General features: G+C 40.3%; 1 protein-coding gene across 2 annotated transcripts in view; it reads right to left on the bottom strand.

The window, feature by feature from the left end:
• CENPF (centromere protein F) overlaps positions 1 to 27,374 on the bottom strand; it is a 58,799-nt gene that overhangs the window by 8,835 nt on the left and 22,590 nt on the right. For both annotated transcript variants that reach the window (XM_014865782.3, XM_044758006.2), the window contains exons 10-17: positions 24,540 to 24,662; positions 19,082 to 19,217; positions 13,778 to 17,172; positions 9,669 to 12,515; positions 8,317 to 8,469; positions 3,987 to 4,163; positions 3,235 to 3,396; positions 728 to 890 (exon numbers count right to left, since the gene is read on the bottom strand). In XM_014865782.3, coding sequence (XP_014721268.3) covers positions 728 to 890; positions 3,235 to 3,396; positions 3,987 to 4,163; positions 8,317 to 8,469; positions 9,669 to 12,515; positions 13,778 to 17,172; positions 19,082 to 19,217; positions 24,540 to 24,662 — 7,156 coding nt within the window. The remainder of the gene's footprint in view (positions 1 to 727; positions 891 to 3,234; positions 3,397 to 3,986; positions 4,164 to 8,316; positions 8,470 to 9,668; positions 12,516 to 13,777; positions 17,173 to 19,081; positions 19,218 to 24,539; positions 24,663 to 27,374) is intronic.

The raw sequence follows: 27,374 nt of genomic DNA, 5'->3' as shown, positions 1-27,374 counted from the left end.
AGAGCTTGAAGGATACTGCAAAGGTGGATGTCTTAGTCAACTTGTAGTGCCGTGGTTGGCATTAAATCCACTGGACAACCTCCCTGGAGCTCCAGTCTACTCTCAGGACTCTTTTCAGCAGGGAAGATTATTGACCCACTCTGCAAAGCTATGGCCCAGAAGAGCCACGCCTACCACACTTGCCATAATCTAGCCACACAGTAAGAGCATTCCGCTCTGGGGCATAAGGAGAGAAAAGTGACAAGGAGACTTGTCATTTCTTTTCTATTTTTATTTTACCTCCACTCCCAAAAAATATGCCCCCAACCCTTCTATTTCGTTGACCCACTCGGATGAGCCAAAGACAACCAGAATCAGCTGTTTATAAATTATCAATGCCAGCTCAGATACCAGTCTGCCTTTGATGGAAGAACTACGTAAATGGACATCCACATGAAAACCTCTTCTTGGAACAGCTCATTAGCAATAAGTGCTGCCAGTTTTTTGTATGTTTTATAGAACAGAAGATGCGATCATTCTATTTCAAACTATAGGCTTCATTCAGAATCCTGTTAATGACTGCACGCTGAGCACAAACATCAGAAATTGAAAAATGGATAAGTGCTAAAAATGAGCACGCAGTAACAGAACAGAGCACTGAAAACACCTCCTAGGCAGACACCATCCGTGTGTGATGTCACTAGCGGGAAAGAGGTCTGGCTCGCTGACGGGCCCAGTTCACACTCACCTGTTTTTTGTTTCTCTTGTGCAGCTTCAAGGCGAGACAGCTCTTTCTGCAACATTTCCTTTTCCGCTTCCAGCTGTTTACAGGATTTGATCAGCAACTTTATTTTCCCCTGGGCTCGTTCATTTTCCTTCTTCAACTGATTTGCATATTTCAGATTGTCCATCTACAAAACAAAAGTAATTCCACCTAAAACCTTGAATTGCTTTTTATGAGCATATGGAAAAATTAATTAGGAGATATAACTAAGAATCATATATTATAAACTTAAGAATTATTACGTCCAAAAGAAAATATTCAAAGATGCAGAAAACAATTCACTTTCTCTACTCCGTTTCCGAGGTCTCCCCAAAGACACTGGTTTTGTTACTCCCTTTCTTAGTATCGACAAGCATAAATCATGATTCCTAAGATAATATCCTATTATGCGTAGCCCACTATGTATGTGTTTACCCAATGGGAATCACATATTGGGGGTGGGGGTAGAAGTCCATGAACATTGTTGGGGGGGTCAAACATTTTCAGGGGCCAGCCCCACGGCCGAGTGGTTAAGTTCGTGCACTCTACTTTGGTGGCCCAGGGTTTTGCCAGTTGGGTCCTAGGCATGGACTCAGCACCACTCATCAAGCCATGATGAGGTGGCATCCCACACAGCAGAGCCAGAAGGACCCACAACTAGAATACACAACTATGTACTGGGGGGCTGTGGGGAGAAGAAAAGAAAAGAAAATTGGCAACAGATGTTAGCTTAGGTGCCAATCTTTAAAAAAGAAAGAATCTGCAGTGAGACAACTGTGTTCCCATTTGTAATCCTGTGCTATCGCACAATTTCAATACCTAAGATGGCATTTGTTTTAGTCACACCAAGTGAAGACTAAATTATCACTCACGACACAAATTCAAATTTTATAGTAGCTTAAACAGAAAGGAATAGAACGGTTGGAGAATTGTGTCACCACACACTTCTCAGTAGGACAAGTTCACAGTTCTTTACAACTGCGAAATCCAAAAAAAGCTCTGTAAAGGATTTAGAAGCAAAACTTGACCTGAACAGATATGAAGGTATTTATCGTCTATTTATCCCACCTTGTGTGAATATGCATACATTTTGCTGCAGAAATATGAATTTGAGTATGAAGTATTACCCCAGACCCTGCTGGGATATTGTGTATACTATGTAATATCTAAAAAATGCAGAATTCTAAAACAATCTAGCTCTAGGAGTATCTGATAAGAGATCATGAACATACAAAGGAGGACCACACTATTTAAAATAAAGAAGAACCTGAGCATCACAGTCATGTTGCAAGTAGATTTCATTCTTCGCATATTTCATCTTGAAACAATTTATTAGCAACGTTGTGGCAAATCTGCACTTTTGGAATTTTCTACTTCTGATTCCAACCATAACTGGATTGGAGATCCATTTAATTCAATTTAAACAATGCTTATCAACTGGTACCTCACTAAAATTATATGAGATCTGAATAGACTCAGCTAATAAGCAATGTACCATTTTGTACACAGTATGTATATAAATAGACATTCCCCATAGGAGAAGTGTCAAAGATTAAAAAAGCAGAAAGTGAGTAAATAAAAAAGTAGACCTCAAGCTACTTCTTTCTATTATTAAACCTAGTGTCTCTCATCTCTCATTTTGTAGCAGCAGAACATTACTGATCACGGAATTTTATTAGTTTATATTTTATTGGTATAGTTCCTTCACCTTGATAATAGTTGTGTAAGAGCTATAAACATAAGAAGCTTATACCTAGAGTTTTCTGTTTCAATATATTCAATATACAATTAATACCATAATTTTAAAAATTTAAGTCACCCTATAAATGAAGACCTTTACTGAAAGATATTTATTTTCCAGGATCATTATTATGCATTCTGGATGGTATTCACTTTATGGAAAATACCTGTAGGAATGAAAACAGCATCTCTTTCCAAGCAGAATTACTGTAGCACCATCTACAGTCTAACAATCCTGAGCCCAGGGTTCAACCTCCTTTTTATCTAAAGTAAAAAGTTTTATGATGCTTGTCTGGAGAGGAAGAGAAGAATGTATACATCCGTGTGCCTGATCAAATACTTTGCCACACTTTGATCTCCCCAAAAGCCCCAGGAAAGTAGGTTTGGTGACAGCAGTGAATTTGAGGATGAATCAAGCAAGACTTTGGAATTACCCACCAAATTATTATCTACAGCTGGAGGGGCCTGCCCTAATCTGTTATTGGCTCAATCTTCATATCCATCTTGAAAAGTCTTTAACATTCTCTAGTTTGAGGGGATTCGCTGAGCAATGGAAAGTTTATTCCAGCTTTGAGACAGCAGGCCATCCACTGATTTTTTAAAATAACTCAACAGAGAATTGATAAACGATATTATTTTTGACTACAAAAAAATGTTGATAAAAATTAAAATGAAAGCGCTTAATTCTATACCATTAAAACCACTATTATCTATAAGAACATGAGAAGTCATGAAGCAAGAAGTGAACATACCTTGGCCTTCTTCAATTCTTCTAAAATCTCAGTGGTAGCTTTCAAAGAATTACTGAGTTCTTCTTTACTAGACTTTAAGAGGTCCATCTCCGCTTTCTGGGAGCTGAGGCATTCTTCTTTAGAAGTCAATTTCTCTTGATATGTTTGGATTTCCATTTCATACTAGGGCAGAAAAAAGTTAATTTAGCCAGGAGGCTCAGCTAAAAAAATTGTAGGAGGAACCGGCCCAGTGGTGCAGTGGTTAAGTTCACACGCTCCACTTCGGCGGCCTGCGGTTCGCTGGTTCGGATCCTGGGTGCAGACATGGCACCGCTTGGCAAGCCATGCTGTGGCAGCCGGCCCGCATATAAAGTAGAGGAAGATGGGCATGGATGTTAGCTCAGGGCCAGCCTTCCTCAGCAAAAAGAGGAGGATTGGCAGATGTTAGCTCAGGATTAATCTTCCTCAAAAACAAACAAAAAAAATTGTAGGGAAAAAAAAACACTGCTGTTCCAAGGACCATTTCAAATAGTCTTTGAGACTCTCCTACTATTCTGCTCCAAGATGGAAATGTAGTTTTAAAAATCAAGTCACAAAATAAGATATATGCAAGTAACTGGGGGAAAGATAGTGAAGTTAATACAATGGGATCCTTTGTAAGATTATACAGCATGAAAATAATGCAGAACATTGACCTTCTTGTAAAAAATGCCTCATTACCATGGTCAAAACATCCTCTCCAGCTCCCCCAGTAACCAAGCCCACGTTGTTACCTGTTTGTTTGTACCCAGAAGCAAAGCCTGGTGTTTCTTTTCAGCATCCTGGAGCCGTAGGTGATATCCAGCTATTTCTTCTCTCATCTTCTCGTGCTTTTCCATCTGGTCTTTGTGTGCGCAATCCAAACTCTTCTTCAATTCACTGTTTTCTAGCATGAGCTCCTTCAATTGACCCTAATGAGAAAAGAAGTGAAATCACAGGAAAATAATTAAGAACTTGCATATCTATCTCCAGGAAATACTGAGTACTGAGGGGGAAAAGATAGTTTACAGGCAAGACAAAACCCATATAGAAAAGTGCTATAATCCGTAGCGATGTATTCACTTTAAATTGCGCCTTCATCTCCAGTGACAATCTCCTCTGCTCCAGCCCAACCTCCAAAGTCACATCCACAGGGACCACAGAATCTCGGAAACCTCAGATTGAACAGAACCACTCTGGGACCACACCTTCCTAGGCTTCCAGGCTCACTTACTTAAGTACTTGCATTGCAATAATTCCTTGACATCATCAACAGCAGCACCACCACCACCCTTCATATTCAAGCCCCTCAGACTGATGTTCTTTTCCTTGACCAGCTTAGAGTCCACGTTCTATCTCTATAAGAATTTTCTTCCAGAATAAACATAGTTAAAATGTCCATACTACCCAAAGCAATATACAGATTCAATGCTATCCCAATCAGAATCCCAAGAACATTCTTCACAGAAATTCAACAAACAATCCTAAAATTCATATGGGGGAACAAAAGACCACGAATTGCTAAAGCAATCTTGAGCAAGAAAAACAAAGCCGGCGGAATCACAATCCCTGATTTCAAAACATACTACAAAGCTACAGTGATCAAAACAGCATGGTACTGGTACAAAAACAGGTGCACAGATCAATGGAACAGAATTGAAAGCCCAGAGATAAAACCACACATCTATGGACAGCTAATCTTCGACAAAGGAGCAGAGGGCCTACAATGGAGAAAAGAAAGTCTCTTCAACAAATGGTGCTGGGAAAACTGGACAGCCACATGCAAAAGATTGAAAATCGACCATTCTTTTTCACCACACACCAAAATAAACTCAAAATGGATCAAAGACCTAAAGATTAGGCCTGAGACAATAAGTCTTTTGGAAGAGAATATAGGTAGTACACTCTTTGACATCAGTTTCAAAAGAATCTTTTCGGACACTGTAACTCCTCAGTTGAGGGAAACAATAGAAAGAATAAACAAATGGGACCTCATCAGACTAAAGAGCTTCTTCAAGGCAAGGGAAAACAGAATTGAAACAAAAAAACAGCTCACTAATTGGGAAAAAATATTTACAAGCCACTTATCCGACAAAGGGTTAATCTCCATAATATACAAAGAACTCACACTGCTTAACAACAAAAAAACAAACAACCCGATCAAAAAATGGGCAGAGGACATGAACAGACATTTCTCAAAAGAAGATATGAATATGGCCAATAGACACATGAAAAGATGTTCATCATCGCTAATCATCAGGGAAATGCAAATCAAAACTACACTAAGATATCACCTTACCCCCGTTAGATTGGCAAAAACATCCAAAACCAAGAACGACAAATGTTGGAGAGGTTGTGGAGAAAGAGGAACCCTCATACACTGTTGGTGGGAATGCAAACTGGTACAGCCACTATGGAAAACAGTATGGAGATTTCTCAAAAAGTTAAAAATAGAAATACCCTATGACCCAGCCATCCCATTACTGGGTATCTATCCTAAGAACCTGATATCAGATATCTCAAGAGTCCGTTGCACCCCTATGTTCATCGCAGCATTATTTACAATAGCCAAGACGTGGAACCAGCCTACATGCCCAGAAACTGATGATTGGATAAAGAAGATGTGGTATATATACACAATGGAATACTACTCAGCCATAAAAAAAGACGAAATTGGCCCATTCACAACAATGTGGATGGACCTCGAGGGCATTATGTTAAGCGAAATAAGTCAGTCAGAGAAAGACGAACTCTATATGACTCCACTCATAGGTGGAAATTAGTATATTGAGAAGGAGATCTGATCGGTGGTTACCAGGGAAAAGGGGGGGTGGGGGGAGGGCACGGAGGGGGTAGTGGTGTACCCACAACATGACTAACAAAAATGTACAACTGAAATTTCACAAGCCTGTAATCCATCATAACATTAATAAAAAAAAAAAAAAAAAAAAAAAAAAAAAAAGAATTTTCTTCCAAATGCCCCCAACTCTTTTGCCCCTCTCTCCCTTCACTGTGTAGGACTGGCAAAACTGCAGCCCTGGAGGCATCCATCTTCTCTATGCCTGATCCCAAATAGCTGCTTCCATATGTTTATATACATGCTGAGTCCTCTTCATCTCCCATTCACTTTTCAACCCACTTCAACCTGGTTTCATCCCAAACTCCTCCTGAAGTAGCTTTTCATGGCGTCATCAGCCTCCATTTGCACATCTGAAGAGCTCTTCAGTCCTCATCTCATTCATCCTCGAAGTTGATCTGATACTGTTGACCACTCCTTCCATCTTGAGACAGCCTCCACGCTTGGCTTCTAGAACACGACACTCTCTTGGTTTGCCTCATCACGTCTTCTTGTTTTCTTTGCTGGCTCTTCCTCCTCTATCTCACCCTGCATGCTGGAGGTCCGCTGGGCCAGGCCCTGAGCCACCTTCTCTTCTCCATCTGTATTTTCTAACATTCCCATAATTTTCGAATAGCCTATATTCTGTACTAGCCAAATCCCTGTATCCAGCCTAAACCTTCCCTTTAAACTCCAGCCTCCTGTATTTGGTGTTACTTTAGATCTTATTCTAATTCTTTACCACGGCCTTCCTACTGTTCCAATCTTTCTTCTTATCACTTTCCATCTGACTCCAGCCACAATGGTTTCCTTCCAATTTCTAAAAAATACAAAGATATTTCTAATCTCAGAGATTTCATCCTACTTCTCTCTACACCTAGAAGGCTCCTTCCTCTGCCCTGTTCTTCGCATGTGGACTCCTCATCCTGCAGATGACATTCTCTGACCACCTTATCTAAATTAAGTTGTTCTCTACCCTCACACCACACTTCCCAATTACTGTGCAGTAAAGAATCTTGTTTGTTTCCTTTATAGCACTTAACAGTTTATGAATATTTCATGTTTCCTATTTAATGATTTATTGTGTGTCTAGACCGTAAGCTCTGAGTACAGGAACCCCAGGATAGCTATGGCTCAACGTTCCATCCAGACTTTAGTAGCACTTATTTATAGAATGAACAAATGAATGAATACAGCTGTTGCAGACTAACACACTCACATGTATGGACTTGAGGCTGAACACCTAGCTTTTCCTTTTAGTAGAGCCTGCAACTGAAATACAAACAACAATATACTTAGGATACTCCCACGCTCCTTAGTACCAAAGACTTCAGCAGATGAAGCACTCAGACATCATCCACAGGAACTCCTTCCACAAAGCATTGCCAGAAAACTCCATAAATCAGCTGCTGAGATTAAATGCCAAAACTTTTCCATTTTCATTAGATTAAATACTTTATTTAGAAAAGAGTACAAATTTCCCCCAACTCCTTATACAGGCTATTACAAATATCATTTCAAGTTTTAGTGATTATTGAGGGTCACAATCACAACTATATTTTGCTACCTTTTTCTAGGATGAAGTTGTATGAAGCCTGTGTGGATCTAGGAACGTTTACCATTTAACTAGGTTTGGCAGACAGGTTTCAGTGCATCTGCCAGCTCTGCTCCTAGGACTCGGTGTTAAGAAATTCAGGAGAAAGGGATGGCACAAATCAGCAAGGTCTGCTATGGAAACAGCAGTGGGGAGCGTGGCCCAAATGCTATAGATCTGCACATTAACCCCGCCCTAAAATGACACCCCAAGACTGCTGCAACTTCACATTTCACTGTGACTTTCTTTCTGTTACTTTGTTAGTTCTTTGCAAGATCAGTGCATCTGTCTCTAGCAACATTCTGGCTTGTAATCTGTGGCAGGCCAGGAAAGCAGATCAACTCACTGAAAACTGCATGAAATCTATTTCTGATGTGCGTTAATGTTGTGCAAGGCTCGTCTTCTGTGCAAAAATACTTGGGCTCCATGACAGGTGTTTTCATGTGTTCAGAAGCCTCTCATGACTCCTTCTGGGCTCATGACAGCGCTGGGTGGTGAAGATTCCTGCAAGTCTGGTCATGACATAGCGTGGGGTTACTTTTTCTCAAAAGCTAAAAAAAGTTTGGTATATTTCAGAAGGCCTTACAAAAACAAACAAGCAGAGTGTGCACACTGAATTATCAGAGGGTAATGAATCTGTGATAGGGAAACTTACTTTGCTGCTCTTTATTTCTTCCGACATTAAGTTTAATTCTTCTCTTAGCCTCTGTTTCTCCCCAGTAAATCCTTCTTTCAACTCTGTCCTTTCCCGAACCATCTCGTGCATTTCCCTCTGCAGCTCAGTTTCCTTCGCAGTCATTGTGTTTACCTGAAATTTAATCTTTGTTAGGATCTGCTTTGGGTTGTCTGTTTTGATCAAATTAATCACTCTGACATCACATATTTCGTGACACTCGCTTTAGTCTTCAACAACAAAATGGAACCCGGCTAATCTTCCCTTAACTAATAGTCTCAAAACCTACTGGAAAGCTCACCTTTTCTTCTCAGCAAAGATTTAATGAAAGCAAGAAGGAAAGGAGTGACAAAGAAAGATAAAATTACTAAGTCTTAAAGTCTCTCATTGAGATATTAATTTGAATTAAACTTAAACATCAGAGAATACTGAATGAGGCAGCATCTTAGATTTTTATCAGTTCTCGGGTCTCTACTAATCCTCCACTGCCATACTAATCTGCAAGAAACATGCTTGTACTTAGTTAAAACCAACTAAAGCTCCATTGTATGAGTTCACCCCTGGAAGTTGAAAGAGCCTGGTACAGTTTTTCTAATCATCTCTACCATAACGCCATCTCTTGCAAGGTGTACAAAAATTTGAAATTCTTGGGAAATACAGTTATGGTGGGTTGCATTTTCTGGACTCTCCCTTTTTCTTTTAATATTTGTCCGGTAAAAATTTAATTTGAAGGAATCACTTTCTTAGCTCAGTAAGCAAGCACATAGAGGAAAAACTTAATTTTTCTTTAATCACTGAGCTTCTTGATGGCAGATTTGCCCTTTAATCATCAGCTAACAAAACAGGAGACTACACAAAGAGGTGTAAAAGAAGGGACTGAAACACAAGATTCCCAGCACACACCGTGGGAGCCATGAGGGTTTTGTTGGTTCTATCAATATCTTTGATAGTTTTTTGTCCTAAAGGCAGAGCAGGGGCCAAGGGCATCCCTCCTGATCCTAACTAGAATCTGTTATAATCTCTACAGCAGTGGTTCTCAACTGAGTATGGGTATGGAGGCTACTATTCTGAAAGGGAAATGTAATTAGAACCAGGAACTGTGCATAACCCAAAGCTTCTCCCATGTCCAGGTGCCACACAGAAACCCTGGGCCAATGCACCAAAGTATCTCAAGTAAATGTGAGCCAAAGCAGAGTCACTAGTGCTGGAGCCAACTCAACGTCCCTATAGTTCAAAAGTCTTTACAAAGTTAGGTCCAATACTGCAAACACTGTCCAAAGGAAATACAATTCACATGACAACATATTCAAACATAAACAGATTAAGACACTTACTTGCTCAACAAAGGACATTTTTTCCATTTTTGCCAACTCAAGCTCTTTCTCCAAATCCTTGTAAGAATTCTGCAGCATGTCTAGGGTGTCCTGCAAAGTGTCATTTTTGGACTGCAACCCTTGGATCTTCTGCTCCAATTCCACCACCAGATTCCCCAGTTCTATTTTCTGGTTCTTGCAAAGCTGCTGCTCTCCTTCCACCTGGGACAGTTTAGAGAGGAGCTGCTCTTGGTCTTGGAGTTGATTTTTCAGTATACTGATTTCTTCATCCTTTTTCTCTAGTTTCTGTTTGCCACCTTCTACTTCTTGAACGAGGCCATTCACAGAAGATTGCAAAATAATGTAATTACTTTTGGCCTCGTCAAGGCCTTGTAGCAACTGAGCCCTCTCGTGTTCCAGAGAATCTACTTGACTACTCAAATTCTGCTCCTTGGCCTTAAAGGTCTCTTGGTCATTACACAAAGCTGCCACTTTCTCATTCAGCTCTTTTAATTGTGTCTGAAGCATCTCCACTGCAATTTTAGATTCTTCTTTCATCTCTACCTTTTCTTGCTCTTTTTCTTGCAACAGATTTTCAAATGAACAATTTAATACTTCTAATTCTGATACTCGCCCTTGCTCTTTTTGTAATTCTTTCGTCAGATTTTCTTTCTCCGACCTTATATTGCCAAGATCTAATTCCAAATCTCTCAGACTTTGAGCCATCTCCTCTATTTTCACTTTCAGGGTCACGATCTCTGCTTTGGAGTTCTCAGCCTCAAGACGCACACGCTCTTGTTTCTCTTTTGAGATCTCTAGTTCTCTTTCAAGGTTCTCCACTCTATCCTTAAGCAGATCCGCGTGATGCCGACTTTCCTTCAGTTCTCCTAAGGTATGGAGCTGCTTCTTTTCATCAGCTTCCAGAAGGACTTTCAGCTTTTCGATGCTAGTTCTCAGCTGCTGCACTCCCTGCGCTGCTGAGTCTGGACTTGGTTCTTTGGCCTTCCAGGTCTCTTGGTCATCACACAAGGCTGCCACTTCCTCATTTAGCTCTTTCAATTCTGTCTGCAGCATCTCCACTGCGGCTTTAGATTGTTCTTTCATCTGTATTTTTTCTTGCTCCTTTTCCTCCAATAGATTTTTAAATGAAGAGACTAACGTGTCTAATTCAGACACTTGACCTTGTTTCTCTTGGAGTTCTTTCATCAGATTTTCTTTTTCAGACCTTACCGTGGTAAGGTCTCCTTCCAAAGCTTTCAGGCTTTCAGTCATCAATTCTATTTGGGTTTTTAGGGTCTCCGCCTCTACTCTGCAATTCTCAGCATCAAGAATCACCAGCTCTTGGTTTTCTTCTGACATCTGCAATTCCCTTTCAAGGTTCTCAACTTTATCCTGAAGCGAATCATTCTTACGCTCGCTTTCCCTCAGCTTCTCTAAGGCGTGGAGCTGCTTCTTTTCATCAGCCTCGATGCGGACCCTCAGTTTCTCGATGCCTTTCCTCAGCTGATGCACCTCCTCTTGCGTTGAGCTCAGCCTCACTGCGACCTCACCTTTCTCCATCAGTGCGGCCTCCAAGGCCTTGGCGACATCCAGCTTTTCATGTTCCAATTCATTCAGTTTGGTCTGCAGGCTTTCGGATTCTTTTACGAGTGATTCTTTCTCTTCACTCAGTTGTCCGATTTGGTTTTCCAGCTCACTTTTTACCAGAGACAGTGTCTGTGAGTCCTTTTCCAAGCTCTGCAGCTGCTCCTGGAGATGACCTTTATCTTCTAACAGCTCACTTACCTCAGAGGACAAAGTCTGAAGGAGCTGTGTTTTCTCCCTTACCTCAGCCCCCACCACGTCAAGGTGCTGCAGACACTCACCTTGACGAGATTCGAGCTCTCGTACTTTCTCCTTCATCTTTTCAGACGCCTGGTCCAGTTCTTTATTTTCTTTTGACAAAGTATCTAATTCTCCATGAAGCCGGTTTCTCTCACTTGTGACCACAGAGAGTTCTTCCTCAAGACAGGTGATAACGTTCTGCTTATTTTCATTGTCTTTTTCTAAATACAGCTTCTCCGTTTGGACTCTCTCTAAGTCAGCTTCCACAGAGAGGGCGTGGAGCTCAATGCTACTTTTCTCAGATTTGATCCTCTTCAGCTCATTTTCCGCATCAAAAAATCTCTCTCTCCAGTTGTTCACGTTGGCTACATTATCTTCAATAATTTCATGGGACGATTTCTCTGTGCCCACTTCTAAATTAGAACTGACGCCTTCCAAACTTTCTACTCTCTGGTGTAATTTCTGGTTATCACAAGAAAAGGATTCCAATTTTTCACTTAAATCTGATTTTTCTTTCTTAAGTTCCTCAACTGTTTTTTCCAATTCTAGGCATGTTTCAACCTTGGTAGTTAGTTGGACTTTCTGTAAATCGAGTTTGGAGTCCAATTCTTTTAATTCATTTAGCAAGCTTTCGACCTTCTTGTCACGTTCCTCTATGACATGAAGTAATCTCCAATTCTCATCTGATGTCTCTTTTACCTGCAGCTGGAGATTCTGAATGGTTACGTGATTCTCCAGAACATCCATAGGGACTAAAGCATTAGGACCAGACAGTGGCAATTCAGAAACACATTCTGAACAGCCCAGGGTTTTATCCTCCACTGGGGTCTCGTGACTGGTGTCCGGAGACTGCTCCCTGGACCATTCTCCCGTAAGGTTGACTGCACCAGTCTCAGTTATTTTCTCCACCTCTAGGCTGAGGTCCTGCTGATCAGCTTTATCACCAATCTGATGAATGTCATCCTTTGGTGTTCTCGCTCTAGTTTCTGAAGTATTTTCTTCTGATTCTTTTATGTCACAGCTATCATTTCCATCCCGAATAACCTGTAGTTGTAATATATAACGAAAATGCATTTTATTTTTCAAGAAGAATAAAATTGAATAAATAGACTTAATTATTATTTTATATAAACTGGCTACTTTCTTCTGCTAAATACATCTCTTCAAATGGTATGCCTCCCAGCACATTCTCCTCTCTCCATTCAAATATTCAACAGAATTAAACAAACATCAGTAGGTGTCGTCTGGGCTGAGGCCCTGGGTAAGGCATCTATCAAAAGGACAAACCCTTCAGATGAGTTATTTAATCATCTAAATTGTGATGTATCTAAATTTCATATTTTTTTTCTTGCTAGGAATATTCTAGGTAGCCTAAATATAAAATTTCTCTTGGTGATTATCAAAAAAGAGGCTAACAAATTCCACACAAAATGCTCAACTTCCATCTTTACTACTTATGATATTCTTCAAAAAGAAAAGGCAGCAAGGCTTCCTGACCAGATTCCCAGCCCAAGGACTAATCAGAGATCCAGCACTGACAATCCACACTCTTGGATCAATCACATGTCTGGGCCTCACCTTCCTCTCGTCTGTAAAATGGGGATCTGCTGCTGTGACGACTACGGTTGCACCCTCCCCACCTGCCCCCCACCTTACAGAGGTGGACAGAGAGAGTCAGCGAGACTCGTCAACTGAGCAGCTGTATTAGCTTAGCTGGTCGACTAGAAAGGACAAAGTTATAAGTAACCAAACAATTTCATATTCAATAAGGAAAGAAATGTCTCTTTAAATGACTGATACCAAATCATAGATTTGTATCAGAGCAAATTTGTTAGAAAATTACTCAATAATATGTAATAAACTCCTATATTTAGCATCATGACTGTAACTATAACATCAAAAATAGTCTGAAAAGAGGAGAGGTTAAAATTCATATCATATTAGCCCTAACTTAATACTTAAATGTGCTTTATTAACTTACAAAGAGTAACAACCCATACACATCCTGAAGACTTTCTGACTCCCTAATATCACTTTCTCCAAAATTTAAAAACATCTTTAGTAATTTCCCACTTAATAGTGTTTAAATGTAATTACAATAAAAACATACCCCTCAAGCAAGGTTTACTCATTTTCCTAAAGTTCTGGTTTGTTTTCAAAAAACATTGGTATATTTGGTTTTTATGTCCTGAATCCTAAAAATATTTTAATTTAGATCTAATGTAGATTTCAACTCAACAAACATTCATTGAGTGCCTACTAGGCATGTAATTAGAGAAACAGCACGTACAGCCCATGTTACTCACATCCTCTACGTCCGCGCCAAGCAAAGATCGAGAACTTAAGTCCAGACCTTGTAGCTGGAGTCGCGCTACTTCAAGCTCAAGTGACAGGTGTTCCGTCTGTTTCTTTTCTGCCGCCAACTTGGACTCCATCTCCATAGTCACGCTTGTCAGCTTCTGTTGCCACTGTTCATTTTCTGACAAATACTGTTCCCGAAGACAGTCAAGCTCTTTCCTTTCAGAACTTAATAACTGTTCGAGCTCTTCAATTTCCTTATTTTTCATAATCCCTTGACTTTCCATTTTCTCTTCTAGCTTCTGGAGGGACTGCCGATACATCTGACAGAGGGTCTCCAGTTCTTCAATACTCCTCCCAGGGGCAGGTGGGATGTCTGTCTTGGTCAGAACCTCCTCCTCCAGACTGCTGGAAGATGCCTCCTCTGCAGGAGACCGGTTTGCTGAAACATCCCCCTCTAAATTATTCAAAAGTGATGCCTCCCCTGTCTGTTCCAAAAGCTCTTTGTAAAAGGAGGATTCTCCCAGACTTGTGATACTAGGGCTGTCAGTCACACAAGAGAATGACAATGACAGAAAACGCCCCTCCCTAGGTCCCGGCATTTCCTCCTTCACCAAGTCACCTTGAGAGTTTCTCAGACTCGTTGACAAGACTGAATTTTCAGCCTTTAACATGTCAACATAGGACTGTAGCTGTGACATCTTAGCGCTCATTTGACAGTGCTGGTCATGTAAAATTTTGTGTTCGCTTTGTAAAGAGGAGAATTTCTCCTGTAATTCAGCAAAGTGCATCTGAACCTCTTTGTTTGACAATGTCAAGGACTCACAGAAATCACCGTCATCCAAAGGATTTACGGACACAGACTTCTGCTCATTTTGTTGTTCACCAAATTCACCTTCTGGCATTTCTTTCACGAACTCACCTTGGAGAAGACCATTTTCATCGTTTAATATTTTAACTTCATTCACTAGTTTCTCTACCTCTCCTGCCATTTTACTAGTTGCTGTGATACATTCTGATCTTGAATCATTCAGCTCAGATATTAGTTCAAACTTTTCGACCCGCAGTACCTCACACAACTTCTCGAGCTCATTCAGTTTGTTCATGGCTGTTTGTAAAGAGCACTGCAGGTGTGCGTTGTCATTTTGACTCGTTGACAACTCGTGAAGCACCGAAATATACTGTTCTTCTGTATCTTTAAGGCCTCTAACTTCTTGAGACTGGGTTACCTGTTGCAAACTTCCAGTTTCTAATTCTCCTCTAACTGTCTGTAATTCACGCTGCAGGCACTCCTTTTCTTCCTCACTTTCCTGAAGTTTTAATTCCATATTTCTTATCTTAGCTTCTAATTGTGCCAATTGTGCCTTATAACTGTCTAGAGAAGTATCTTCCACTTCAAGATCCATCGGAAGTTGAAGATCATATCTATTTATCTCACTCTCTCTTTCTTTCACTGAGTCCCTAGCCGGTTCCAATTCTAGATTTTGATGCTCATGCTCAGTCTTCATTAACTTCATCAGGTGCTCATTCTCTTGTAATAAGGCATTAACTTCCTGTTGCATCTTGCTTTGTTCTTCCTTCAAAGTCACAATTTCTTGCTTTAAACCATCAGCCTCACTCTTGGAATTGTTTTGGATATCTGTAATCTCAGATCTCAGATCTTGCTGCACTGCCCCTAACTCTAGTATTAGATTCTGGTTTCTTTCTTCGGCTAAAGCTAATTTTGTTACAAATGCTTGGTGTTCCCTTGCAAATGCTTCCTTGAGTTGTTCCAACTCATTTTTCTTATTTTCACAAACACTAGTGCATTCATTTAGCAAGCCTTCTAATTTAGAGTTCTTTTCTTGGGCAGCTTTATGTTTTTCATTAAGATCCTCAAATGCATTTCCTGTTTCTTCACATTTTTGTAGTAAAATAAGTCTTTCTTGCTGGTACTGATTAGCTAACTCTGAGATGCTTCTGTCTCTTTCATCTATGCAGTTTGAAAAACTCTCACTTTTTTGGAGTAGGTTGATCTTCTCTTGATTTAAGGCTGCATTAATCTCCTTGAGAGTCCCATTCTCTTGGGTCAGCTCTTCGATTTCCCTTTTATTTAGAGAAATGAAGGAACTCATTTCCTTCTTCTCCGAGCTCAGAGTTTCAGACAAAAGTTGTAGTTCCTTCAGAGCTTCTTGAAGTAAATGGTTGCTCTTTTTCAATTCTTGATTCTCTGCTTGCTCGGTTTCCAATTTTTCATTCAAAAGCTGCAACTCCCTTTCCTTGTCCTCCAGGGCAACTAAAGTTTCGGCAACAACATTCTGATGAACAGAAGTGTCTTCTTGTAACTTACTAATGCGTTGACTTGTTTCAGCCACAAAACTTTGATGCATCTGTTCTGCTTTGATGAGATTTTCTTCTATTTCTCCTCTGATTTGCACCAACTCTTCACACTGCTTTTGGAGATCTGAGTTCATCTGCTTTTGAGACTCTAATGAAAATTCAAGAGAAACGACTCTGTGTTGTAAGACGGATGAAGTTTTGGGACTTTCGTCCACTTTTAAAGGGCATTCGCTCCTTTCTGAAGGCACGATTTCTTGTTCTCCAATTATATTCGCAAAGGAGTTACTCATTGCAGACTGCTGTTCAAAAGCCAAAAGACTTCTGTGATGAGCCTCATTTGTCACTAGAGAAGAATCTTTGGATTTTAGCTGATCTCTGAGGCTCTCATATTCAGCACGCAGGTCTTGGTAACGCTGGTCTTTGTCCATTATTTCACTTGACAGTAACTGAAGCTTGTGTTCTAGATCTTCCACTTGCCCAGTGAGCTGAGAAACTTTCAAACACATATTTTCCATTTCCTTCCTATGTTTCTGGTCTGAGAACTCAGCTTTCTGGTGTAGTTCTACATAAGCTTGCTTCTGTGTCTCTACCTCCACAGTCTGGCTGTCTATTGTGTTGTGAAGGTTTCTGATCTCAACGTTTAGGTTTTCTCTTTCCATCTCTAATGTTCTGACCCTCTCGTTGTATTCGTGACTTTTTATTTGTTGGGTCTTAAGACAAGTTTCCAAATGATTGACTTTACTCTGCAAGCTTTCCTTTTCTGATTTCATCTGACTTAAAAGTTGTTCATTTTCACTTTTACAACGAGAAAACAGAGTTTTCTCTTCTTTCAATTCCTCACATTCTTTCTTTTTTAACTCCAAAGCAGTCAATAAAGCTTCAGACTCTCTTTCGGTTTTGCTTAACTTATCGTTCAGTTGTTCAATGTGATGTTCCCTTTTCTTCAAAAGGTCTTGAGAACAATCTCGCTGCTTTTCCAGATCAGCCAAGGCAAGCTTCAGTTTTTCTAAAGTCAAGGAATTCTCTTGCTGATTTATTTTTTCTTGAAGATCTCTTAACATGGTTTCCTGAGAGGTAGTCTTAGCTATTAAAAAGAAATAAATTTTATTAAGTTGTCATGTTTTTAATAAATATTTATTCTACAAGAATTCTAAACTCTAAAACGGCTTTTCAAGTCCTATAAAAATTGGCATTAGGGGCTGGCCCCATGGCTGAGTGGTTAAGTTCATGCGGCCCCAGGGTTTTGCCAGTTCAGATCCTGGGTGTGGACATGGCACTATTCATCAAGCCATGCTGAGGCAGCATCCCACACACCACAATTAGGAGGACCCACAACTAAAAGAAAATATACAACTATGTACCGGAAAAATAAAATCTTTAAAAAAAAAAAATTGGCATTATTACCTGGGTCCCTCCTGGAAAGCAGATCCATCTGATAATTATCTAATTATATAAAGACAATAAGAAGACAGTCCTTTTAAGGATGGTAATATATTTCTTCATCTTCTAAGTAGCTTACTCAAGTGTTGTTGTATAAAATACCAGTGGATTATTTTCCTAAGCACTTGAAGCTTTCCTTTCTTTTCTGTTTATGTATATGTGTATTTTTCCCCTTTTGAAATACTTATTCAAAGCGAGAACACTGTGACAAGAGCCGCACTGAAACGGAAATATCCCACTTCACTATGGAGGAATTCTGATTTCCCAGAAAAGTAAATAACTACTCCACCGTTTTAGCCAAAAATCCACAGGATCGGGCTTAAATAGAAAAGAGTAAGTGATGCTGCATACCAGTAGCTCTCAAGGCCTATATGTATTACAAAGGAACAACGTCACCCACAGCCCAGCCCCTCACAATAACGGGGGTATCCATGAATATGAGAATCACCTGTAAGATTTTTCAAACTCCATTACCACAGTGTTTTCTGCCTAATAACCCGCTTCAACCCACTGGCCCCTCCCTAGTTGAGAATAACCATAATTCTTTCATTCAACAGTGATGGGAAGGCTTCATATTCCTCAAGAATGTCGGGGGAAAACAAGTTGAGAATCTCAAAGGCAGATGATAAAGGTAGCACGTATTATAACCTCAGATGTTACAGTGGATGGAAAACAAGTCCTATTTTTAACCCGCTGAGAGTTGATGGCTTGTGGAGATGGCACCACAAGGGCTAGCAACCCACTTTGCTTGTGAGGACCTCAAACGATGACACCGGTGACCAACACTGAAACATGCTCTAATCCTTCCTTTTCTGATAGTTTTCTTTCAAGAAAGCTGAAGACTGACATTTCTACTGACTGCCATGGAAAAACTGAAAGCTGCCTTGGGGAGATGAGAATTTACAAAAAGAAAACAGTCACAGAGAAGTGTGACACACATTCCACAGGTCAGGTCATAAGAAATCCTAGACATGCAAATACCTCAGGTGAGAAAAAATGTAAGTAAAAGACATATAGTCCATAGAAATAAACATGAAACTAACGGTGGATTCATCTGGCGTGTATAGCATAACTCTGCGGCTCTACAGCAAGTAAGGAAATAAAATCACTCAGTGAAGTAAGTCATCAAAAAACAACGGTCATTAAGGGCTGGGAAAACAAGTATTTAATATAGGGTTTTTTCCATTATCAGGGAAATGGTAATGAGTGGGGAGATGAGCTGTCTAGACATAACTAACACACTTGAGACACAAAGAATAGCACTCTGGGGCAAGAGACAGCACTGATAATTTACTTCTGTGTGGAAAATATTTACCCTTCTGTTGTGCTGAAAAGCCAGGCAATTTGGGACTCAACGTGTTCCAATATAAAAAATGGCCGACTATCACTGTGGAAACTAAAAAGTGGAAGAAGGAAAACTTTCTCCTTGCTAACTGCAGATATCTTTCTGGGAGAATATATGGAAAAATTCAGAGAAGTTTCTAATGCCATCCATCCTCCCTCAGGGGAACATGAGCTTAGAGATATAACCCTAAAACACAAAGCTTACTTACCCTTCATTTCTTCTGCCAAATTCTGGCTCTGACTCAAACACTGTTTGGCCTTCTTCAGTTCTTCCTCCAGATGGCACACTTCTCTGGCCCTTTGCTCAGACTGACTCTTGAGGAGGCTGTTTTCCTTCTTCATTTCCTGAAGGACACATTCAGTTGGTTATAATCAAAACAACACTCAAGCCAATTATGACTTCTTCCTTCGGAAGGGTCCCTAAAGGAACTGTTAGTTTCTCTCTCTGTGGGAGAAATCACACTTTCCCTTTGAGCACTTAATGGAGTTAGACATTCTTACTTCAATCAAATGATTTATGAATAAAAGTCAAAAGAAAAACCACAAAGCACAAAACCCAATACTGACGATAATCTTTTTCCTTTAAGAAATAGATTTCTTTGAACTTTCTGGATGTCTCTATGCTTGTTAAAGAGTTAGCTCATAAGGAAAAGCCTTAAGATCCTCAAAGACACAAGCTCCAACTTTCTATCACACTTGAATGATCAAATATACCTTCGCAGAGGTCTGTGGTGCTGAAGGACCAAAAAATCCACGTGACACATTTTTACTTGTCATTAAAACCATCTTAAGGTTCACTGTTATGGGGATGTCTTTATGAGTAAAACGACCTTTAATAAATGTTTATGAAGAAAATATGCAATGTGCAAGCTGCTGGAATGGGCATTATAAAGATGCACATATAAATAAGACTGAGTCTCTGCCCTGAGGGCAGGTCCCCCAGTGGGGGAAGATGTTATACCAACCACTTAACACACATCAGGATGTGCTAAAATACAAAAAAGGTGGCGTATGCTACAGGAAAGCAAAGAGCTGGATCATGGAAGAAAGAATTAATTTTAGATGGGGAATTTGAGCTTTCACAACGAAAACAGGCTTTTTGGGTACCTGATGAAATGAAGAATCCATCCATCGATGTGCAACAAAGTGACAGAGACACACATGCACTTCCGTTCTATTACTAGGCAGACCTGGATATTTTTCTGAATCTTAAAACCAAGCAATATTTATATGCCAAATAGAAACGCTATTGCTTATTAACCAAATATGACTTGCATAATAAATTTTATAAATCCTCTATCCATATTCCTCAACCTGTGTTTCAACCTTCGACGATTTTATAGCTGATAAATATCTCAGCCTATATTCTATGCCACCGTGTGGACCACGGGGAATTGGCACATAGGGCTACAAACTGACAGAACCAAGCACCTCACATCCTGGGGGGACAAAAAATTCATAGAGCTAACTTATTATAAAACTGCATTCCAAAAATACCCCTCTGAGAAGCAGAGGAAAATTTTGAATCTTAAAGAAACAATTAAGACCCATCCTCCAAAACCCTACTGCACTGTTAGAAAACAGATGGCCCTGGCAACGCTGTGCTGGAAGGCTGCCTTCAATTATCAGTCTGGTTACTACCAGCAGATGGGTACCGATGCAGCTAAGCCAAATTCAAGAAGAGGGAGAATCTGGCTAGTAGAAAGTACTTGAAAACTTGCTGGCAGCTGCTGTACTCATGTATGGAGGTTCATTTCACCATCAAAATAAGACAGAGTCTGTTGCAGTTCCACTCCCATCTCCTTTGTCCTAATCCTGCCTCCCTTCCATGAGCTCAACCCACACTCTACCAAATTAAGAGATCGATCAGGACTAAAGGGCAGCTCCAACTGACCTCAAGACTGAGAGGCCAATGTTTGTACCAGTCAGTGTTAAATTCTGCAAAGAATGATCATTAAGGTGCAACGATGTTATTGACTTAAACTAGCATCATTAAACTACAGAAACTATAATTGCTTGTTTGCTCTTCAGGCTCAGAATAATCACCACTCAAATGAGACCACAGATGTGAAAGGAAAAATACCTTAAAGCATTTTAACAAGGGTAATGGAGCATTATTATTAGTATTCCTTCCCAAAATTTAACAGCAGCCATTGCCATGTGATCAATGCTAAGAACAGCTGAATGAGTCCAAGGTAAGAGCATCGCTAGAATTTAACCACCTGGGTTGACTTAGCATTGTTATTTTGCAACTTATAAAATATTTTCTTACTCTAAAAAGTTAATCAAATGGCATCTACATCTAGAGGTGTGACAAGAAGTTTGAGAAGACACTGTGTGCAAAGCTGGGTACAACCCAATAGGAGGAAGGAAGGTAAAAAGAAGGAGAAAAGGTGGGGGGGGAGCCAGGCAGGGAGGGGGCAACATATGTTTATGTATCTGGTGGTCTCTATCTATCTTTGTCCATATTGAGAGACGTTTAAATGAATAGTGCGCTCATTGGCAAGATTAACATGTCTTTCTCTACATTGGCATTAGCTCCGTAAATATTTGTTTCTAACGAAGAAATTTTCAGCCAATCCTGGGACCCAGCAGGCTTATAATGCTATGGCTATGACCAACCCAAGAATTTTAAAAGGCCAGAATTTAGAAAATGACCATCTGAAAACGGAGCTGTAGGCTGCCATCCATCAGCAATTAGTTTTCTGAAGGCTACAGCCACTTAAGACTTGACTGGGTAGCTCATTATCAACAATGAGTTAAGCATACAAGGATCTATTCTCCTAGGCATCTCTTGCATCCTCACAGGGTGTGCAGAGTTGGGCACTAGTCTGGAAAAACACAACAAAAATCCCCGTAACCACAAGCCAGCGTGAGAGCTTAAGCAAGCAATTCCACCAAGATCAACTTCGGTTTAGCAGTAGAAGGGGAAGCACCATTTCCCAGGGCCAGACAAAACACATTTCAGCTACAGTGTGGCACTTCTTGATCCCATCCATGAATGAAGCTTAATACGTCCCCTGCTGGGGCTAAGTCTATACCGTGAACAAGGGATGGATGCAAAGGATGTGTTTCTCGCCTTCCACTGCATCATTCTTCCCTGCCAGCCAAAGCTCCTTAGAGGACCTGGTATAATATAGATCCCCACGCTTGAGAAGGTCCCCAAGCAAGCATTCCCTCATCTTGGCTGTCAAATGATGGTCTATTACTGCTAACCACAATGACATGGGCAGCTACTGGATGTTGGACGAGCAGCTTCTCTAAACCCTCCATTCACTTTGACACTAAATGTTAACTGTACCCTTGATTGGGCCATTAAATCACGTTTCCACTACTGACGGTTTCTCATTGTGAGCAACATATTAGTTTGCTAAACACGGACGAGGAAAATTTCAGTACAACTGTCACATTATTTCGGCATCCAAAACGTATAAGCATGCTAAACTTGATTGTACTTACTTATAACTAGATACAGAAAGATAACCAGAGTGAAAGAATAGTAGATCAGGCACAATTTTAAATGAGAAATGTCTCAAATGCACTGTCCCCTGCTCAGGACTTTCTGTGACTTTGGGTGACAGCACACAAGGTCACAACAGTTGTGAAGATGAAAGGAATGAGCAGGTGGACTGCAATAATTTACTGAGCATTTGTGTGCTGAGCACTGGTCTAAGCCTTTTACCTACAAAATTTAATTTAATCCTTAATACAGCTTTGAAAAGGGAGGGGTATTATTAGTCCCTATAGGCAAATAAGGAAAGTCAGAATCAGAAAGGGTAAGTCATTGTCCCAAGGTCACACAGCAGGTAGGTGGCAGAAAAGCAATGCAATTTCAGATCTCACTCACTAAAGCCACCAACATTTTACCACTAAGTTACACCACTCTCTAACTGGGTAAATCACTCTTCTGACCCCAATCCCAATTCAAAATGCAAGAGTCAGCCAAATCCTTTGAATTCTTGATATCATCCTCAAAAGAAGACACATGCACATGCACACACACACATAAATTAAGACAAATACTAAATGAATTCCCTGGCCCTGTGCTAGGCACTTCCACATGACCGCCCTCATTGGACGCAGCAATCAATGAAATATAAATGCAACACGATAGGCATTTAACTCGGTCCAGGCTGGAGTTCATCGTGGACAGCTCTACAGCTGACAAACCAGACCCTGCGGGGATGCACAAGTCTTCAGAAACACCTGCAAGGCAACGTCCAGCCCACTGCTGCGCCTTGGCCAAGCAAGCAGCTTCACAAGCGTTTGGACCCTCTTAACCAGACGATTGCTTTTACAAAATGTTTCCACCAAGCAGCCAGTGGAGTCGCGGGAGAGCTCCTGGCTGAAAGGGAAGCTCACAGAGGGAAGAGTTCGGTGCCAGTCTGCCTGTGGAAATGTGAGCAGAAGCATCTGTTGGTTGGTCCCCACTGGCCAAAAGGCAAACATTTGTTTTGCTGAAACAAACACTTCCATTTGAAAACGTTCGCTGATGAAACCATCATCTGATATGAAGTTTTCTTGCAGTTGGGTTCCTGGAGCTGTGGCCTGCTGTCTCCAGCAGGATTACCCTCTGAGGCTGGATGCTTTCACAAGAGTCTGCTACCGACAGCTGCTCTGATCTTACAATCACGCTACATTCTTCAAAGCCATGGGGATAAGTCCATTTAGATTTTCCTCAACTGGATAAGTAACTGTTCTTTAGAGAGAATTTTTAAAAAAAGGAATCTTTACAGTCTAAAAAAGTGATTGCAAAATATTTAAAGAATAAGGGGAAAAAATTCTTTCCTGTGACAGCTGAAGGAAAAGAAACTTCTGTTGGCCTGTGCTTCTTTGTAAAATTACAACGCTGATTTATGGCTCTATTCGAATTGTTTCAGCCCATTAACCATCCCGAAATGGTTCTTAATTAAGCCCTTTAAAATAAACACCAGGCTACTAAATAAATTCAGGGAGAAGCCAAATTAAAGTTAAGTATGGATAAAATCCCATCAGTAGAAGCAACATCAGGGTCCTCCTCATATCCATGCCATCAGGAATACCTCATCCACCATTCTGTATAAAAAGCATGAATCTCCAAAGACACAGTCAACCACGCTTGCACAGGCTCAACACTAAGGTTAGTGCTGACTTTTGAAGCCAGAGTAACATAATGTACAATAACTTCATGTTTTTATAAGAATTTTAAATCTAGAAACTCTTTGTCATTACTTTTATTCATTGAAATCTATGATTTTCCACAAGGTTTTTAATATTTGATGACTCAAAAGTTAACCCCTGGAAAAGAGATTTACGTTATACGTCCCATCGCCAATTTCTTTTTCTTTCCATTTGGAAAATCCTTCACTTTCTTCCAACCTTCCACCTCCCAGGTGGTCTAAAACAATCTTAAAAAAAAACGGAGTGCGTGTTCTTAATAGAAGTCAAGGTTTCCTATAATTGCTAGATGCAAATTAGTAATTATAATGGAATAGAAAGTAAAAAAAGCACTTATGTTCTATGTTATAGGTTGTATAAAAAATACTTTGTAATACTCACCTGTGGCAAATAAAAAAGAAAATTATGTAGGGTCATGAAAACCCACTGAAAAACGGTGTGGAAATTCTCTTTGACCCCTCTTCGTTCTGCACAGAAACGGCTGCATTTGCGTCTCTGCCCCTCACTCACCTCACTGCTTCGCCTCAGCTCATTTTCCTTGATCTGACTCGCCTGTAATGCCTGCTCAGTTCTGCTGAACTTATGCTTAAACTCTTCCAAATTTTTTTCTAGCTGGTGCTTCGCTGATGTGCCCTACAGCGAGAAAACAAGGCAAAGTTTCATTTTTATGTTCTTTACTTTTTATATAGTCATTACTCTTCGATAACAAAAAACAAATCATGGATTAAAAAAATTGATGCCATCGCTATTGGTTGAGACACAATATATAATTTTGGTCAAGACTGTTAAATACAGCACCATAAGTTTAACTTAAAATGCCATCATATCAACATGTGACATCACTTAGCAACAGCATTTGAGAGCCGAAAAAGGCTGGATTTGGGGAGGAAGCCACGAAGGAAAAAAATTTAACCATGAAAAATAAAACAACTAAATAGTAACAAACAATCCCCCAAAAAAAGTTGAGATAAGAACCAGACTAGGAGAACATACCATACAATAGAATAAAACTGAGACATCCATAACACAATAAGTAAAGCACTTCTATGATTTCATTTACAAAAAGACAAACCAATTTTTAAAAAGAGCAAAGGATAGAAACAGAAAATTTTATTTAAAAAATACGAATGATGGGGCCAGCCTTATGGCCAAGTGATTAAAGTTCCGTGAGTTCCACTTTGGCAGCACAGGGTTCGCCGATTCAGATCCCAGGTGCAAACCTACTCCACTCATCAGCCATGCTGTGGAGGCATCCCACATATAAAGCAGAGGATTGGCACAGATGTTAGCTCAGGGCTAATCTTCCTCAAGCAAAAAAAGGAGGTGGATTGGCAGTGGATGTTAGCTCAGGGCTAATCTTCCTCACAAAACAAAAAAACACAAAAGCAAAAAAAATATGAACGACAAAAAATTTCTGAAACAAATAACCTGAATGACAATCAAGGAAGTATGAATTAAAACAATGATAAGATGACATTTTTCACTCCTTTGTTGGCAAAACCAACCTGTCTGCTATTAGCAAGGATGGGAGGAAACGGACCTCTCTCACATCTGGTGGGAGAGTAAACCACATGTTTTTGGTGACAGTACGTAACAAATGATAGAACACATATGCCCCTGAAGCCATCAATTTCACATGGAGAAACTGGTCCACAGAAGGGCTCTCAGCATGCATACAGATACCTGCACAGTGATATGACCAACAGTGCTACAGTGAACAAAAAATGCTGAGAAACTAAACATACATCAGCAGGGGGGTGATTAAATAGACCACAAAACATCCAATAACAACAAGGCTCAGACACTACAAACAGAATATTCCTCTTTAAACAAAAATCAAACCAAAAAACCCCAATTACATATTTATAAAAGTATTTTTATTTAAAGGGCTTGGAGGAAATCCATTAAACAGTTAATAATTTATCCTGGGAAAGGAGGATTTTTTTTCTTTTTACCAAACTTGGAAAGATGCAGAGAGAGCAGGATAACTCTGTAAGCACTCCTGACAGTCCATCCTGTATAATGGATGACGATAAGCGGTAGCTCTCCCCATCCCAACTGCCATCCCCCACGCTCGGTTCCTCTACTCAGAGAGGCCGACATGCCCTACTGTTATATCTTGAATTTGAGAGTTAATATATTTTTCATAAAATAAGAGACTCTACCTAAATGGTAAACCCTTAGTTTTAGCAAATAAACAAAGAAGCAAACACTGAGAACATAGATGACACTGTGACAACAAGTGAATACCCGACATATTCAGGGTAAACTCTAAGCAGTGTCACCCTCTCAGGCAAAATGGGTCAAGTCAAGAAAAGCATGAACAACGGCACTGCATGTTCTGCCATTTGAAAGCTACGGATACGCAGGGTTTATGTGCTATAGTCACAGCAGAGAACTAAACAGACGCAGCTCTGTCCTCGTGGAAAGATTTGAGTGATGGAAGACAATATAAAAATAAACAAATAACTGTCTCTTATGTCGGATGATACGCCCCGTGGAGAAAAATAAACCAAGGTAAACAGAAAGCAATGAGGGGGGATCTATGTAGTGACCCCAGGGAAGATGTCACTGGTAAGGTGACACCGGAGCAGAAAGCTCAAGAAAGTGAAGGCATGAGCCCTGCTGTCTGGGGAAAGAGCATCCCCAAGAGCAAAGCCAAAGTTGTCAGGTGCTGGGTGTGCCCACCAGCGGCAAGAAGCCATGTGGCTACAATAGAGTCAGCAAGGGGCACACGGGGAGATGAGGTCAGCACATGAGGTGGTGGGAAGGCCACGGAGGGTCCTGCAGACCTTTGGAAGAACCTGGCTCTTACTCTGAGAGACAGGAGTTAACTGCAGAGTTTTGAGTAGAGGAGTGACGTGATCTGACTCACACTGTGAAAGGCTCGCTCTGGCCGCGGGCTGAAAACAGACAGTGAGGAGGAAGTAGGGGGACCCCAGTGAGGAGGCTGGTACGGGGACCCAGGTGAGAGATGATGGCATCTTAGACCAGATACAGCACTAGAGTTGGTGAAAGCAGTCATATTCAGTACAAAACATAGACAGACATAAGTCAGGTTGATTCTTAGCAGGGAGGTATGCAGCACAGTTTCTGGGTGGCTGACAAGATTCTATCCCCTGACATAGATAATGATTACGAGAGAGCATGCCTTATACCAATTTATCGTTAAACATTTGTTCTATATAGATTTTGTGTCTTAACACAAAAAAGTTCAGATATACTATACATATAATACACACACATATACTTATGCACACAAATATACACAGATATACACAAATACACAAACATGTAAATAAATAAAGGTAGAGTAGACAGTGTTTTAATGGATTACTTTGAGGT

This window comes from Equus asinus, chromosome 25, assembly GCF_041296235.1.
Source record: "Equus asinus isolate D_3611 breed Donkey chromosome 25, EquAss-T2T_v2, whole genome shotgun sequence".
NCBI lineage: Eukaryota > Metazoa > Chordata > Mammalia > Perissodactyla > Equidae > Equus > Equus asinus.
Note: the sequence above shows the minus strand (reverse complement) of the source record. Positions and strands in the feature narration are given on the sequence as shown.